The following is a 17757-nucleotide window of genomic DNA, read 5'->3' on the forward strand; positions in this document are numbered from 1 at the left end:
TGCCTGAACACTGACCCCAGGAACTGGGGGTGTCTGTCCAGCTCTGCCGCCCCAGTCTGAGGTTCCTAGAGGCTGCTGGGTCAATGCTGGATCCTCTCAGAACCCAGCATCAGCCATCAGGGGGTAGGCACAGTGGAAGGGGGAACCAGGATTTAGATGCCCCGTCCTGACCATCCCCCTTCTCTGCCCCACATACCAACTACTGCCAGTCCTGCCTGGTGTTGGCCCTGCATATCCCTCCTCCAAAGCTAGGATTCTAGCCTTCCATACCCCCAACCCACCCCCTGGGGCTGCCTGGGCAGCCCCTGCAGAAACCAGCAGTTCTGAAGGCCTTGGCCCCAGGGGAACCAGGAGGATGCAGGTGCAGGGTGGGGCAGGGCAGGGTAGGAGTGGGGCGGGCATTCCCTCCCACCCCCGACACACATATTCACACAGGGGCCATGCTCTGGCTTCCCAGGCAGCTGGTCTCAGCAGCATCCAAGCCCCTCACCAGTTGCCTGGCTCCCGGAGTGCCCCTGAACCCAGAAACCTGGGAGCTGTGGGAGAGGAGGGAGTGTCTGCTTTGCTCTCGAGGGAGCCCCTAGAGACGGCAGCAGGATGGGTGGGCGGCCCTCGAGCCCCCTGGACAAGCAGCAGCAGCAGCACCTGAGGGGTGAGCTGGCATGGGGTGGGGTGGGAGTGGGGCAGGTGGGGTTTAGGGCTAAGGTTGTCAGACACTGTGTGCCTGACAGTAGTAGGATGCCCTACTAATGTGAATTCCAGATAAGCGATGAATATTCTTGTTTTGTGTAAGTATGTCCCAAATTTTGCATGGGAGTGTACTTATGTTAAAAAATGACACCTAATTTATCTGGAATTCACATTTAATTGGTGTCCTGTGTTTTTATTTGTAAATCTGGTAACCATATTCAGGGCATGGGTTCAGGATGAGGGGGAGGGACCAGGTGAGAGGTGGCTCAGCCAGATCTCCTGGGGTGATTTTCCTAGGTGGGAAGGGACCAGCAGGGGGAAACAGGCTCAGTTTCTGATTCAAGACTAAGAGGGGGCTGGTGGCTTTACATGGTTGAACACCTACTATGTGCTGGTTACTGGGGACACAATGGGGTTGAGAATGGTTCCACCCTTCCTGGTTCATGATCTAGACCAGGAAAGAAGATCAAGTTATCATTACAAGAATGGCAGTTGACTAAGCATGGTGGAAAACCCGTAGATTCCTCAAGTCAGGAGGAGAAGAAAGGGTGGGTAACTGCCCACCGAGGAGCTAATGGTCAAGCCAGGACTGGAGGAGTGTGATGGAGTTGGTGGGTAGGAGATGTGGGAAAAGCATCCTAGATAGGGGGAACAGCATGTCCACAGGCATGTGGCGTGTCTTGCAAACACTCAGAACATCCAAGTTCACACCATAGCCCTGCCTTCACTCTCTGTGTGACCGTGGGTGAATGACTTCGTCTCTCTAGGTCTCATTCTCTTATCTGTAAAACAGGAATAGCAACAGTGCCTACCTCATGGAACCATTGTAAAGATTCAATAAATTACTCTATGTCAGGTTGTTTTTTTTTTTTCCCCTATAGGTGCTTAAACAAGATAAAGATTTATTTCTCTTGCCTATAGAGAAGTACAGTGGCAGGCAACCTGGTAAAAGTTAGACACCTAAACTCCGTCCACATCATGGTTCTACCCATGTGTGGCCTCTGTGCCTAAGACCACCTCGTGGTGCATAATGACTGCTGAAGCTCCAGCCATTGGGTCCACTTTCCAGACAGCAGGATGGATTTATGTCTTACATACAGCCAAGTGCACACATCTTAGGGGAACAGCTTGAAGGACTTTAACACTTGTGTGATCACTTCCTATCAGGATGTAGAAAGTTCTCTGGTGCTAGGGTAAGGCTTTTAAAAGATTTTGAAACTCTCCCCAGGGAAGGGGCCAGAGGAAACTTGGGTGGGATGGATTAGTTCATTATCTTGATCGCGCTGATGGTTTCTTGGGTGTGTAAAGGTGTCAGATTTCATCAGATTGGATGCTTTATGCAATTAAAGTTTATTGTGCATCCGTTACAAATTAGGCCTGAGTCGCTTAATTCCCCCGCCCCCTGCCCCCACGTGGATAGAAACAGTCTGTGGACGGTGAGTGGAATTTGGAGCACTTCTTGTTGGGCACCTTTGTGGCAATGGCGGGAGCTCACAAGGGGCCTCTTTGCCTGTTCTGCCTTCCCCAGGCAGGTCTGCGGGGCCTGATTCCACCACCTTACTGTCCCGTTGCCCCTGCAGGCCAGGTGGACACCCTGCTCAGGAACTTCCTGCCCTGCTACCGCGGGCAGCTGGGAGCCTCTGTCCTGCGACAGATCTCCAGTGAGCTGGAGCCCCGGGAGCCAGCCGGATGCCAGCTGATGCGCAGTAAAGTGGGTGCCGCAAAGGGAGGGGGGCTGAGTGAGGGAAGCAGTGGCGGGGGAGGGGGAGGGGGCGGGCTTTGGTTCAGCTGGGGGCCTCCTTCCACCTTGACCCTAGGGGGCGCCAAGACCTGAGAAGACTGTTTAAAAATTCATCCTTTGAACAAACATTCCCTGGGCATCTACTGCAGACCATGCCCTAGGCTAGATAGGGCGGGGGGTGGCACAGCAGTGGCGGTCGAAGATCCTGCTCTGCACCCCCCTCCAGGCTCACAGTCTGTTGGGGGGAGAAATGAGCAAGCAAGTTAACGGGTCATGATGCAGGATGACTTCTGATAGGTGCTATGAAGAGAAGATGAAAGGCAGTGTTGGGGGGCAAGGGGTTGGGGTGCATGGAGGGCCCCCCTGAGCTGAGATGTAGAGAATGAGAAGGAACCAGATCTGGAAGCCAGAGTGGGAAGGGAATTCTAGGCAGAGGGGACAACCCGTGCAAAAGCATGCCCACTGGACCCTCAAACCTTTGCACATGTGGGGCCCCCTGCCTGGTGCTCTCCTCCTGTTCTTCCTCATGCTCCAGCCACGCTTCTTCCAAGAAGCCTTCCTCGATCACCACAGCCCCTTCCTGGTTTGGGTGCCTCCTCTGGGGTCCCCACCCCGCTGCTTTTCCAGGGAAGCCTTGGGTCACACATCTGCCTCCCTCACTTGTCTGCCCTGTGAGGGCAGGGGCCAGGCCCGGCCACCTCCCCCTCCCCCATATCCCTTGTGCCCCCGTGGTGTCTGCACAGAGTAGGAGCTCAAGTAGAGTTTATCGATGGAACTTAAGAGTGTGGAGCTGCCTGGCTCAGCTCCAGATGTCTCCTGAGCCAACAAATGGCTCCACGTGCCCCGTACGACTCCCCCAGTCCTCACCAGCCTGCGAAATGAGTCTTCAGCCAGTGAGGAAACTGAGGCACACAGAGGTGAGGTGACCTGCCTGAGGTCACCCTGCCAGGAAGAGGCAAGGCATGATCTGAACCTGGATTGGCACCATGCTGGTTACTGACCCTGGGTCCCTGCCCCAGTCAAGGGCTCTGAGTTTTTCCGTCTTTCTCAGATGCCTCTTTTCCCAGTTGTGCCTGCCCTGGGCTGGAGGCTTCCCCAGTCCTGTGGACACAGAGCCTGCTCTCACCTGGGGCTCTCCCTGTCGTGCTTGGGGCATCACAGGACCCCAGGTGTCGTCCCACCTGCACCTTTTGCCACCTGTACGTTCTGGCCACCTGGGCCTGGGCACGGTTGACATTGGGGTTTGAGCAGGGTGGGGGATTTCCCCTTGCTTCAGTTTGAACATTTTATAATATACTTACTTTATATATCATTTCTTTTTTTTTTAAGATATTATTTATTTATTTGAGAGAGAGAGAATGAGAGATAGAGAGCACGAGAGGGGAGAGGGTCAGAGGGAGAAGCAGACTCCCCGCTGAGCAGGGAGCCCGATGTGGGACTTGATCCTGGGACTCCAGGATCATGACCTGAGCCGAAGGCAGTCGCTTAACCAACTGAGCCACCCAGGCGCCCCTATATATCATTTCTATAACAATTTTTTTAAGGATTTTATTTTATTTTTTAAGTTTTTAAAATTTTTTATCTGTTTATTTGAGAGAGAGACAGAGACAGAGATAGCAAGAGAGGGACGAGAGAGAAAGCGAGACAACAAGTGGGAAGAAGCAGGCGCCCCGCTGAGCAGGGAGCCAGACACAGGGCTCGATCCCAGGACCCTGGGATCATGACCTGAGCCGAAGACAGACACTTAACCGACTGAGCCACCCAGGCTCCCCTCTATAACAATATTTTAACAATATTATTATGAAAAATCTCAGGCCTCAGAGAAAGTTTGGAGAATCATTCAACAAACACCCGAGTTTCTACTGCCCCATCAAAGAATGAAAACATCACAAATACAGTTAATTTTTTCATCGAATACTTATCGAGCACCATCTGTGCACTGGGCCTTGCTCTGGGACCCAGTGATGAAAAAAATGCACACAATTCAGGTGGCCAGGTAGTAAGAAGAGCAACAAAGATAATAAGGTGATGTCCCACCCTGCCCAAGGGAGGGGTCTGTGGACAGAGGACTGGCTGTTTCACATGAAGGCGAACTACACCTGCTCCATGACCCACGAATCCCTCTTGTATTAGTTAGCTAACACCGCGTAACAACACATCACACCGTCAGTGGCTGGAGACAACCCACGTGTATTACCTTACAGTAGCTGTGGGTCAGGAATCTAGACACAGCCTCCCAAGTTCTTTCTTTTGGGGTCTCTCACAGGCTGCAATCAAGATGTTGGCCAGGGCTGGGGTCTCCTCTGAGGCTCAAGTGGGGAACATGTTGTCTGCTTCCAAGTGGGGACTGTGGGGGGATTCGATCAGTTTGTATTTGGAAGTGTCACAAACAAGTGCATGCTCTCAGCATGTGAGAGAGAATAGTGGTGCCATAGCAACAGCACCCAACCTCCCTGTACTTGGTGGAGGCTGGGATGGATGGAGGGTGCTTTCTAAAGGTGGCCTGGACATGGGGACACTGGTTTGTGCCCCTGACATCCACCGGCCTCTCCTCCTGCAGAAACTTCCCCGAGTCCGTGAACACCGAGGGCCTCTGACCCAGTTTGGGGGCCACCCACCTCGGTGGCAGCCAATCTTCTGTGTCCTGCGTGGGGATGGCCGCCTGGAGTGGTTCAGCCACAGGGAGGTAAGCAAGTGTCTCTTGTCTCTTCCGTTCTGGCCTCACCAACCCACTCCCCTCAGCATGGGTTGGGGGGCCAGCTTCCAACATGGCCCTCTTTCCTTTCTTCAGTTACCTAGTATGAATCGAGGGTCCCTATGAGATTGACCTGGGATGGGTGACCATCTCTTGCTGGGCTGGGTAGGTAAATTGAGGTCCAGGCCAGGAGTAGGGATTTACTCATGGTCATCAGCAGAACTGAGGTTGAAACTGTGAGAGTCCTCTGTGTATCACATCTGGCTGGGGAATTTGGGCAGGTCATTTGTGCCCCTGGGACTCAGTTTCCACCTCTGTGAAATGGGATGATGGTGGTCCAGGCCACATGGGGCTGTGAGGATTCAATGAAATAATCCTCAGACAATATTTGGGACTAGCCTAGCACGCAGTGGGTGCTGGGTGCTTGACTACAGGGAGCGAGGTAGAGTGGGTAGAGGACTTCCCTAGCTAGCCCTAAGCCTTCCCCCAGTCCCACAGTTGGGACATGGAAAGCACTGTTTAGACCTGTCCCAAGCTGGTTCTCTGGATGCCTTTCATAGGAATATGAAAATGGGGGCCATCCCTTGGGTTCCATGGCCTTGACAGGGTATACTGTCCTGACTTCCCAGCGTGAATATCTCCACCTATTGGACACTCTCTGCCCAGTCTCCTCCGGTAAGTTTCCTGGGACCTCAAGAGCAGGTTTCTTTAGTTTAGAATTGTTGACAGTTGGGGCCAAATCATTCTTTGCAGGGAGGGGGACACCCTGTGCATTGCAGGATGTTGAACAACATCCCTGGCCTCCACCCACTTGATGACAGTAGCACACACACCCCCCCCCATGAGAAGTGTGACAGTCAAAAATATCTCCAGACATCCTCAGGTATCCACTGGGGGTAGTATTGCCTTTGGGTGAGCACCCCAGCTCTAGCAAGAGAAATATCCACTCTCATCAGAGAGAGAAGGAGACTTAGAACTCTGGACCAGAATCGAAGTAGCAAGGGTAAAACAATAAAACCTGGGTTCGGCAAGCATGTGGGGAGATGGGCACTGGTGGGTGGGCTGTGGCTGTAGGGCTGGGGTGACCAGCGATTTCTGCCTTCCGGATTACTGCGTCTTCCTGTGGTCCCATCTATCACTCTGGAAATCAGAACCAAACACTGAGGATTTAGGACACCCCAAATTAATTAACCAAAAAGAAATTCACTCATTTTGTCCCCCCCAACAATCCCCCCAACAGTCCTCCCAATAATATCTCATTAGTATCACTTTTAAGCCCACTTTATAGGCAGGAAACCCAAGGTTCAGATAGGAAACCTGCGCCCTACACATAGAGCTAGCAGATGATTTGGCGGGGTTTGAATCTGGACCTGGCTGAACCCCCAGGGCAAGCAGGGCTCAGATCACATGCCCACTCAGCTTGATTGGTGGTGGCTGCCTAGGCCTCTGGGTTAAGGAGGATCCTGAGGCTGGGAAACAATGCTGGGATGGATTGCTGATGTCCGTCTGCCATGGGCCCACCTCCCCCTGGGACTGAGCTAGAATCAGGAGAGTGCAATTATGAAAGCGTAGCTCATCCTTATTGAGCAACTGCCCACCCTGGGGGCTCCTCTAAGCATGTCATGGGTGTTTTCATCTAGTGCACGGATGATTGTAAGAGTGAGTGCGTGAATGAAGACACAATCTCCTCTGCCCGCTTGCAGGAGAGCATACACAGGAAGAGTCTGACCCCCTCCTGGAAATGCCGGTGAACTTCCCCCTATTCCTGAAGCACCCCTTCCGCCAGCACTTCTGTTTCTCTGCAGCCACGGGAGAAGCGCAGCAAGCCTGGAGGCTAGCCCTACAGGGTGGCATCCGGCTCCGTGGCACAGGTGGGTCCTGGGAAAGGCCAGGCAGCTGTGGGTCTTGGAGTCTGAGGTAAGGTAGCTCTGCCCCTGCTGGCCATGGGGTCATCGTCTCCAAGCTTCTGGTTTCTTTATGAAATGGATTGTGGGGGGAGACAGAAGCGACAACTGGCAGTTACAAGTGACCCAGGCTGCAGGGCTGCGATGGGGACACAGCCCTGTGGCGGCTTAGCCTGGGAGATCAGGGAGGGCTACTCGGAGGAGGGGAGGAAGGGATGTCAAGCCTGGGGTCTGACAAGGATAAGGGGCCAGCTAGGTGAAGAAGGGGAACAGGACCGACACATATGTTGAGCAGGTTGTTGAGTGCACAGATGGACCTATGTGGAGGGGCAGCAGGGGACTGAAGTGCAGCCCGGGCTGTGACTGTCCACAGTGGATGCTTTTTCCTAAATCGTTTATTATAAAGGTGCCTTATGGGCGGGTGATGGTCCTGGGGCATCTTGTTCCCTGCAGAGGGCACTGCTTGTGCAAGGGTCTGGAGATGGGTGAGCCTTGGGCGTTCTGGGACCTGGTGAGGAGGTCGAAGGCTTCCTTCCCGGGGCGGTAGGGAGCCAGGCGGAGGTGAGAGCAGGGGAGGGGTGGGCTGGCACTGAGGAGCTGCCCCCTCAGTCCTGCAACGAAGTCAGGCCCCCGCCGCCCGTGCCTTCCTGGACGCCGTGAGACTCTATCGGCGGCACCAAGGCCACTTTGGCGACGACGATGTGACCCTGGGCTCGGACGCCGAGGTCAGTGCCAAGCAAGGCCGTCCCCGGGACCCTCTAAGGCCCGCCGCAGCGCTCACGGTCCCCTCTCCCGCAGGTGCTGACCGGGGTGCTGATGCGGGAGCTGCTGCCGGCGCTGGGAGCCCAGACCCTGCCCGGCCTGCGGGGGACCAGGCGCAACCGTGCCTGGGCCTGGACCGAGGTAGGAGCGGGGTCGCGGAGGTGGGGCCGGGACACGCGGGGGGACCGGATCCGGGGGCCCATCTCCCCCCTTCCTCGCCACTGTCCCCTAAACTCTCTCTGCGTCTCTCTGCGTCTCCGTCTCTCTGTTCTCGCACCCCCGCCCCATCTCGGCTCCCTCCCGCGCCTCTGGCCCGTGTGGGGTCCCCTCGGCCGGGCCGGGCAGCTCCTAGACGCAGTGCACGCCGCCGTCCTGGCCCAGGCCTCCGCCGGGCTCCGCGCCTTCCAGCCGGAAAAGGACGAGCTGCTCGCGGTCCTGGAGAAAACCCTCCGGCCCGACGTGGACCAGATACTGCGGCAGCAGGAGCGCTTGGCGGGGAGGCTGCGGGGTGAGCCCTGGGGGCGGGGCCTGGGCAGGCAGGGGCGGGGCCGGGAGCCTGAGAGGTGGAGGGGGAACCTGGTGGGTGTAAGGGGTGCGGCCGAGAATCCCTACCCGAGACCCAGCTGGGCAGAGCAGGGGAGGGGGTGGGGGGGAGGAAGGGGAAGAAAGGGCGTGGGGGGGGATGGGAGGGGAAGAAAGGGCGGGCACAAGGGACTGGGTCTCAGTGAGCGTCTGGGCGTGGCCGAGGCTCCAGGATGCGAGACGAGGGCGGGCTCAAGAGGGCAGTCGGGGCGTGGAAGGGCGTTGGGTTAGGAATGGAGCGAGGGACACCCAGTGGCGAGACTGGTGGAGGCACAGGCAGTGGCCGACCTGACCCGGGATATCCCGGTCGGATGGCGGAGGCTCCCACTCCGCTCAGTAACCAAGAGAACCGAGCTGGAATCCGGACTCTCCCTCTGGGGCGTGGGACTTTGAGCTGATTGCTGCCGTACTCAGAGCCTCAGTTTTCTCTGGTGTGAAATGATAGAAGAGGGTGCTCAGAGTCTGAGCTCCTGTCCTCCTCCTCGTGCTGAGCCCAGAGCTGCCTCCACCCCCTTTGCGGAGCACCTGTGGAGGAGACCCAGGCTAGTGTCTTCCACTCCCAGTCGAGGTCCGGCGCCCCCTGGAGTCGTGCCTGCGCGGGAAGGTGGACACACAGCTGTCCCTGGTCACGCAAAAGCTGCTGAGCTCCATGGAAGCCGTGCTCTCGGCAGTGCAGACCCTCCTAGCTCAGGGCATGGACCGCCTCTCTCGCCATCTGCGTGGGAACTCCTCTGGCACGCAGCTGCGCAAGGAGGTGAGCTCCAGTGTGTGTGTGTGGGGGGGGGGTGTTCATCCGATGGACCGGCAGTGTGTTAACTTTACAGAAGAGTTTCATGGACTCTTTCATCTTTCTGTTTGAAAACCTCTTTTGAAAACCTTTCTTGAACTTTGTTCTAGGCTGCTTTTTACTTATTGTAGATCATCATGCTGTGGTCACTGAGGGCACAGTTTAAAAACATGGTTGGGGGAGGAGTAAAATGACCAGAGTAGCATTTTAGCAACACGAGTCTGGAGTCACCTACCCTCAAATTCCTCCTCTTCCCATTCCCTGTTGTTGGAGCCCACCCCATTCCCTAAGCCAGTGAATTCTGCTCCACACAGGTCACCTCAGTTCTTCTGATATTAAATGAAGACCTACTAAGAGCCAGGAAAACTTCAACTCATTAAGCTTCCGTTTCATAATCATCTCCTCCAGGAACTTTCCCTGCTCCCTCTCTGCATCCACAGCTACTTGTGTTTCCTTCCCCACAGACGGGTTTACATGCCCCTGTAGTTGTTTATAGTTTATCTCCCCCAACTTTTCTGAGCTCCTTGAGGCCAAAGACCATATTGGATTACTCCATTTCTGCAGCCACAGAGCCCCCCAGCACAGAGAGGGCATCAGGTGGTGGGTGTAGATGTGACAAGGGCTGTGTTTGCCTATTTCTTCTCAATCATGCCAGCACTGCATGTTATCCATTTTTTTTTCAGGTTTTACCATTTTATGTCCATCACACCATACCTATTACTTTTATTATGCATTTTTTGGGTAATGACTGAGGTGGGATGTATTTCCATTTGCATTTCTCCTACTATGAATTGGCTGTGAGATCCTTGGCCCTGCTTTTCCTTCGACTGATGGTGCTTTTCTCACCTGCCTGCCATTGGAGCCCAGGTTTACTCATTTGGGGAGATGCCGTGGGACCTAGAGCTGATGCAGACCTGCTACCGTGAGGCTGAGCGAAGCCAGGGGAGCCTGGGGCAGCTGGTGGTGCCATTTGGCTTCTTTGGAACACAAAGCCTGGTGTTTGGGGCCCAGGATCTCGCACAGCAGGTGAGGGGGAGAGGGAGGCTGAAGGAGGCAGGGGCAGCAGAGTCCACTGAACAGGTGCCAAGTATGCGCTAGGGAGACTGTGATGACCAACAGACCTAGCCTCCCTCACTGGGCTCACATGTGGTGGACAGGGCTGTAGTGGGGACACACGGGGTGCTATGGGAGCCCTGGGGAGGTGCTCGATTCATCTCCAGCGTTAGGAGGACCTCCAGGAGGAGAGGACTTCTGAACTGAGGCAGCAGGGGGACGAATGGGGGTGGGGTATGTCCTGGGTAGAGGGAAAAGTGTGGATCAGCACCCGGAGGTGAGGGAGTTTGCCTGCATTTGGCGGAAATGAAGCCATTTAGAGAAATTGGGTTGTAGGTTTCCATCGAGGGCAGAAAGGTGGGAGATGTGTCAGCAAGGTGGATGGGCAGATAGGTCAGGGATTTGAATATGGGGCTAAGGGGCCAGGCTCTGTCCTGAGGGCAATGGGGAGCACCAGCAGGTGTGTGAGCAGGGGAGGGGTGTGATCAGATTCAAGATTTAGGAAGCCCTACCTGGGGAAGGGGGGCTGTTGGGGGCAGGAGTCGAAGAGGCAAGAAGGAGGCCTGAACTAGAATGGAGATGATGGAGAGAAGTGGGGTGTGTTTGAAGGCCAAGGGAATGGGACCTGCTAATTGACATGGTGAGTGAAGGAGACAGGGATTGAGAAGACCAAGCACTGCCTAGTACAGCTGTTCAATTTGTACACTGCACAAGAGCACTCAGACAAAGAGGCTGAACTCCGACCAGCTCTCTGCTCCCCCAGACTGAGCACCCTGGCACCATCTTCCAGAGGGGAGGGCACTTTCTGCTAGATTACACATAGGTTCCCACTGATTGCCTGACTCCCAGGTCCTGAGTGGAGGGAGATGCTGTTTCTTGGACAAAAAGGAGGTTGGGGAAAAGTAGCTGGTTGGGTCAGTCTGGAGGCTGAGAAGGGTCAGCCAGGTAGTCACAGGGCCCAAAAGGCTGGAGCATGGATTCCCAGGGGGTTTATCAGATGCTCTTCCTGCAGCTTATGGCCGACGCCGTGACCACCTTCCTACAGCTGGCGGACCAGTGTCTGACCACAGCCCTGGACTGCACCCAGGCTGCCCAGCAGCTGGAGAAAGTCCAGGGACGTGTGCTGAAGGTGAGGTCCACCGGGAGGGCATGGGCGTGGGCCTGGCTGCTCCAGTGGCCACTGGACCGGCCACTGTGTGTGTCCGGCAGAAGTTCCAGTCAGACAGCAGCTTGGCGCGGAGCAAGTTCATCCGCGGGTGGCTACTCTGCATTTTCTTGCCCTTTGTGTTGCACCAGCTGGAGGGGAGCTGCAAAGTGGTGAGTAAGAGGGCACGTGCGTGCACACCCTAGAGGACAACCAAGTGTCTGTCTCTTTCTATAAAGTGGGCAGAGGGCTCTCTCCCTCGGAGTCACTGCGACCATAAGAGACTCTTGTTCCCTAAGCCCTGTGGTTGGGGTGGATGGCTCTTCTGGGCTCCCACTATGCCCTCTGCTTCTCCCATGAGAGTGCTCAGCATCTGTCATTTGAAAGCTGGGGTGGGGGCCCAGGCATCGTATATCAGTGGGTGACATGGGCTTCAGGGAAGGGAGGAGGCAAAGAGGGAATGTGTGTGTGTTGCGGGGTTTGCCGGGTGGTCAGGGAGCCTCTCGCTGAGAATGATACCTGAGAAGCAGTGAACTGAGGGCATGAGCCATGTCCCAGGGAAGCGTGGTCGGGGCAGAAGGCATAGCACGTGCAAAGACCCTGAGGTCGGACAGTGCCTGGTGTGTGGGAGGAATAGTGAGGAGGCGCGCATGGCTGGAGCTCGGTGAGTGAGGGCGTGGTAAGGGGGCGAGAGAGAAGGTCACAAGGGTCTGGTCACACAGGGGCGCCAGGCAGGGGTCTGCCTCAGATCCTCTCGCCGAGGAAGTTGGGTGGGAGGGCTAGCAGAGATAGCTGCACTATTCCCATTGAGGTGTGATGTGCTGTGTTTCACCGATCCCCACAACAACCTGAGGGAATATGGATCAAGGAGTCCGTTGTAGAGATGAGGAAATTTAGTCCCAAGGCTCCCCCCCCCCCCCCCCCCCCCACCGCTAATCAGGGTCAAAGTTGCAACCCTCCCCTCCAGCCCAGCCCCTCAGCCGCCTCTGTTCCAGGAGCTGCTTGAGTTCGAAGGAGACGTCCTTGCTGTGGGTAGCCCAGCCCTGACCATCGAGGACATCTATAAAGACATTGTCCAGGGGGTCCTGCTGCAAAGGATTGACAGAGGTGAGCCCCATTCCTCTATGGCTCAAGGAAGCCTGGTGGCCCCTGGCTCTGTGTACCATGAACGTGGCTCTACCATGTTCCCCGTCACCTCTTACTTCCTGTCAACACTAGCCCCAGGGTAGGACTGGGACAGATGGGGACTAGGGTGCGAGTCTTTGAGGGGCAGTGATGGAAGTTCCCTAGAGGAGGGGGCATTGGAGCAAGGCTGTGAGGGGTGTGTAGGAGTTCTCAGGATGAGGGGAAGGAGGCAAAATTCAGAAACTGGGGGTAGACATTTATATTTATTCATTCAGTAACTACTCCCTGTTCTTTCTGGGCTGACATTGAAACCCCTAGAATTCTTGGATCTTCTGGGCTGGGGAGCGGCTCCAGAACCATCTCTTCTCCTTCTTGCTTCAGTCAGTTTGTTCATGACCTAATGACTGAGACTGCAGAGATGTGTGCTGGGATGAGCCATGTGAGAATGAAGGCATGTCATGGCATCCACGTGGCTGATGCAGAGGACAGGAAGGAGAATGGAAGGAGAGGAGGCTGGGGGCTGCCGGGGCAGGTGTGCAGGGCCTGAAATAACAGGCAGAGGAGGTTAGGCTTTATTGAGCGGGCAAGGGGGAGCCATGGAGAGTGTGTGAGCAGAGGGCAACAGTGACCATCCTGGAACCCAGGGAGGAGGCTGAGGGCACAGTCCTGGAGGTGAAGGATGGACTCAGGCAGCTCTCCTCTCTCTTGGGAGAAAACCAAAGACAGTAGGGTTCTGGAAGCCAGGAAATGAGGGTGAGGATGTCCCTGGTCTTTGGGCATCCAAACAAAAAGAGCTAAATTCCCTTAGAAAAGGGATCTTTTAATGGAGAAAAAGCTATTCTCTAATTGGAAAAAAAAAAAATCCAGAAACAGGTAACTTCAGAGAGTTTCTGTTCCTAGAGATTTACGTGTCCTTAATTGACTTGTAATGTCTGCTTGGAGTGCTGTGTTGGCAGGTGGGGCTGGTAGGGGGCTCAGTGAAAGTGTGGGGATCGGCTAGCAATGTCTGCCATGGGCACAGGTATGGAGAGAGGCTTATTTGAATTTGGGTTCCTGGTTGAGACATTTCCTCCCATCCTTTGCCTTCTTGTGGCCTCTCTGAGAGAATGCATGGAATCCCCAGGTGGGTCCAAGGTTTTATCTCTCGCTTTAGAATTGAAAAAGGCCCTTGGTGCCAGTGACGTGTCTTACACTCCGGATGGCTGCTCGGAGGCCCCATGGGACCGGACAGGAGTAGGTGAGGACCTCAAATGCCCTTGGGCCATGCCAGTGAATTGTTGGGGGGTAATGGGGCCTGGCATGGGGTGTAAGGGATGGTTGTAAGTGTGGATTCCTGGATGGAACAGCATATATATCTTATCCCCTGACCCAGCCGGGTTGGCCAAGCTCATGGTAAAAGGGCAATGGGGAGCCAGTGTTTGTCTGAGCCACAGAGGTACTCTCTGACATGCATAGGAATTTGTGTCCCGTTTTGTCTTGCCAGGACTAGGACTCCATGGAGTCTCTCCCAGCAGCTACCAGTTCCCAACACTGCAAGGGGAGATTGTGGTGATGGGAGCCTTGGGTCCACCACAACAAGGGCTGCTCTGGGAGATGGGTATAGGGAGCCAGGCTCAGGGCCAGGGCAGCCTGGCCTACTGCAGGATCCTACAGCGAGCTCTTTGTTGGAATAGTAAATGCATGTAGGGCTGAGGCTGACACTGCTGGTGGGGCAGGGATCCTCAGCTCCAGCCGTGAGATGGAAATGTGTCATGGGGACTTCCCTGAAATGGGGCAGAAAACAACTGGTCCAACTAGAAGCAGACCAGTGGGCAGGACGGCTATAACCTGGATGTTCAGAATCCAGGGCAGGTGCCGGGATTCTGGAACAGCTCATAGCTCAATCCCCTTGTGTATTGCTGTTGTGAGAGCCAACTAAGCAGCTCCCACATTTTTCAGCCACAGAAACTCTGAGATAATATGTGTTGTTTTTAGCTGCTAACTTTTGGGACCATTTGTTACACAGCAATAGCTAACTAATACACTAATACATTGCTGATCTGGGGTAGCCTCCCGTAGTTGATCACTGTAGATAAACTGATGAATATACATAAGTGCTGGGATGAATGGAGATTAAACTATCTTAGAAAGACTTCTAGGTGTCAGAATATTTGGGGATTTGCAAGTGAGGATGAGGGATTGTAAATGGGCCCCTTAATCTATTTGACCAGAATCTAACCAATGATGGCCATTTTGCTTCTAGTCTTCCAACTAACTGTTAAATGTTATAGGGAATGACCTTGTACATACTTTCCAGGCAAGTGCAGGTCTCTGTGGGTAAATTCCCCAGTATGAAATCGCAGGGTTTTGAGCATTTGTATTTGGCATTTCAACAGCAGTCTCCAGAGCACTCTTCACCAGTCTGGTCCTACCTGGTGACCCTTACCTGTGTGCAGGTGGCCTATTTCCCCACAGACTGCACAGGCTACCAGCTGACTCAGGATTTCTCAGACCTTCTGAGTGAATAATGGCATCTTGGCATCATTTTTATGAGCGTGTCTTGTTGGAGATGGATTAAGCATCTTTTTGTGTGTTTAAGAACTGTTTTTAGCTTCTTTTCTGTGAAACTTTGTTCCCCTCCTTGGCCCACGTATCTTCTGGGCGCTTGTCATTTTCGGCTCAGTTTCTTTTGCTAGGCTTCCATTTACTGAGCATTTACTCTGTGCCAGGCATTTGATGTGTTTTGGCATCCCGATGACACTTTCTATTTTACAGATGAGGAAGCTGAGGCTCAGAGAGGAACTTGCCCTGGGCAGCCAGGCTCTGGTACCGAGGTCCGGTCACTCTGCCCGCTGCCTCCTCCTAGAACATTCCGCAGTTGAGTCTTTGGCCACCTCCGTCCTCGTTCCCATTGGATAAATGTCTACTAGTGGAATTTCAGAGTCAAGCATATGCACCATTTCAAGGCTTTTATAACCCTCATACCTCCACCTCATTCCTCTCCAGAAAAGCTGGGCTTTTTTTTTACACTCCCATCAGCGGCATTTGTGCATATTCTCCATATCCTTTCCAAACACTAGAAATTTTCACAAAAGAAAAAAAAGTGAATTTGAGACACACACATTTCATTGTTTAGTTTGAATTTCATTAATGATTACACTGAACCTAAAAATATGTTTATTGGCCATTTTTATGTTTGTACTTTTTGTTGTTGTTTTTTAAGTGAATTGCATGTTCATGGCTTTTACCTACTTTTCAGGAGAGTTCTTATTGATCTCTAGTAACTCTTTGTATATTAAAGATATTAATGCTTTGTTATACAGGTTACAGGTACTTTTATTCTCAGCCTGCTGTGGACCTTTTGGGTTTGTTTATCTGCTCCAAATCTTAACTTGGTATCAAGTTTCCCAGCTGAGAGTGAAGCATTTGCTGACTTCCCTCCGCTTGCCAGAAGAGTCATCTGTCTACTGGGGTTTGGCAGCTTCTCCCTATCACAAGCCTTCCAGCTGCTTCCGGAGCAGATTCCGAGGGATTTCCCCAGGGTCCTTCTTGGTTCAGCTTTCAGAGGGGGATATTCACGCTCCATGGAGATGGTTTCCTCCCATTCTGCCCTGGAGTTTTCAGCCTCCCCAAAGAGAAAGATTTTCTTCACTTTTCCTGATTTTACCCTCCAACTCAAACTTCTGGGATACATTTGTGCTTTCACAGCCCTTGTACAGTTGTTTTGTTTGTTTGTTTTCTATTTTTTATTTTTTAAAGATTTTATTTATTTATTTGCTAGAGAGAGAGAGCATAGGCGAGAGAGAGTGAGCGAGAGTACAAGCAGGGGGTGCTGCAGGCAGAGGGAGAAGCAGGCTCCCTGCTGAGCAAGGAGCCTGATGTGGGACTCGATCCCAGGACCCTGGGATCAAGACCTGAGCCGAAGGCAGCCGCTTAACCGACTGAGCCACCCAGGCATCCCTGTTTGTTTGTTTCTTAAATTTTTAACCTAGAACGTGATGTTAGTTCTGTAAAATTAGAGCAACAAGAACTTGTCATCCTGCCCTCTTTGAGAAGATCACTATTTGCTTTTGGTTCTAAAATCTTCCAGTCTTTTCTCAGTTTATCAGGGTATGGGACGTGTCTTGTTACTCTGTTTTTCTAACTTAATATGAATGATCTTTCCTTGTCAGGTCCATAGAGTGTAAAATGATTTTTGCCATTTTGTTACAGAAAGTTTCAAAACATACCCCAAAAGTACACCCCTGTGTGCCCCCTCTCGGATTCAGCAGTGACCAAGTGTGGCCAGATCCCTTTCCTCCACTCCCATCCCTCACCCCCTTAGTCCATCGTATAACCAGTACATTTTAGGCTGTGTTTCCAAAATATTCAGCTGAAAACTGAACTTGAGCAAACGACTGTTGTGGAAAAAATCTGGAGAACAGAAGCAAAGGAGAGAAATGAAATTGGAACAAGACGATGGACAATGAGCAGGACGTGGAGGAGGAAGGGCAAGTATCAGGTGACTCCGCTAGCCAAGCTGGGAGATTTGGGGCTTTTGGGTCAAGCCCACTGCCCTGTCTTACTTCCTTAAGTTCACACCCTACTGTCCCTTGAGCACAAGGCCACACGACCTGGGCCCTGAATTTTACTTAACAATACTGAATCTTTTCCTCCCGGCCACCATAGGAACAAATGTATACCTGAACATCCTTCTTAAAACTTAATTTTTAAGAATGACACAAAAACAATCAATTCGAAAGTACATTAGAGTATTGGGAAACAATCCCTGGTAGCATTTCTATGGAAACTCCCACCCTGCCCCCGGAGCGCGTGCTCAGCACTTGCAAGTATCATCTGGCTCCGTCTGACGCCAACCCTGCGGGGTCAGTAAAGACCCTATTTTACAGAGGGACAAACTGAGGCTCACACTGGGAGCCCACGGTGGGGGCTGAATTTGAAGCCAGGTCTGGGGACGCCAGGGACCCCGCGCTTAATACCCACCAGCCCTTGGGTACATCCCCGTGAAACCAGGTCCTAACTAGCCAGGTCCGCCCGGTGGTACAGACTCGGTCTTATACAAATGGAGGTGGTATGGCGTATCAGGCGAAGGTCCAGGCTGGGGCAGGTGTCAGGAGGCACGGGGTGTTCCGAGCTCTGACACCTTTACGGCACTGAGTCACGTGAAATGGGAAAGCTAGAAGCGCTCTGTGCCTTTAAGGCGGGAGCGGGGGCGGGGCGTTGGGGCGGGCCAGCGGACTGACGTGACTGCTGGCGGGAGTTGCGTAAAGCAGCACATCGTGCCTTTAAAGGCCC

General features: G+C 53.5%; 1 protein-coding gene across 2 annotated transcripts; it reads left to right on the forward strand.

Moving 5' to 3' along the window:
• The first annotated feature begins 398 nt into the window (after positions 1-398).
• NIBAN3 (niban apoptosis regulator 3) lies at positions 399-16142 on the forward strand. 2 transcript variants are annotated; one of them, XR_012380843.1, is made up of 15 exons: positions 399-652; positions 2271-2401; positions 4992-5117; positions 5687-5801; positions 6830-6997; positions 7640-7755; positions 7829-7933; positions 8138-8300; positions 8938-9128; positions 10029-10187; positions 11227-11343; positions 11424-11531; positions 11917-12022; positions 12354-12465; positions 13637-13670. XR_012380843.1 is itself a non-coding variant. In XM_025884923.2 (15 exons), exons 1-15 carry the CDS (start codon positions 598-600, stop codon positions 15342-15344), a joined length of 1857 nt encoding a protein of 618 aa, XP_025740708.2. In that variant the 5' UTR covers positions 404-597; the 3' UTR covers positions 15345-16142. The 2 variants fall into 2 exon arrangements, 1 of the variants encoding a protein (XP_025740708.2); XM_025884923.2 differs by lacking the exon at positions 11917-12022 and adding an exon at positions 15238-16142 and having other exon boundaries at positions 404-652; positions 13637-13720.
• Positions 16143-17757: the final 1615 nt, after the last annotated feature.

Source organism: Callorhinus ursinus, unplaced genomic scaffold (assembly GCF_003265705.2).
Source record: "Callorhinus ursinus isolate GAN/ISIS: 27379988/994484 unplaced genomic scaffold, GSC_fseal_2.0 scaffold15, whole genome shotgun sequence".
In the NCBI taxonomy this organism is placed as follows: domain Eukaryota; kingdom Metazoa; phylum Chordata; class Mammalia; order Carnivora; family Otariidae; genus Callorhinus; species Callorhinus ursinus.

Coding starts and splice junctions, on each gene's coding strand:
- NIBAN3 (XM_025884923.2), top strand. CDS start 598: ATGGGTGGGCGGCCCTCGAGCCCCCTGGACAAGCAGCAGCAGCAGCAC. Junction 5,802..6,829: donor TCTCTGCCCAGTCTCCTCCG/GTAAGTTTCCTG, acceptor GCCCGCTTGCAG/GAGAGCATACACAGGAAGAG. Junction 7,756..7,828: donor CCCTGGGCTCGGACGCCGAG/GTCAGTGCCAAG, acceptor CCTCTCCCGCAG/GTGCTGACCGGGGTGCTGAT.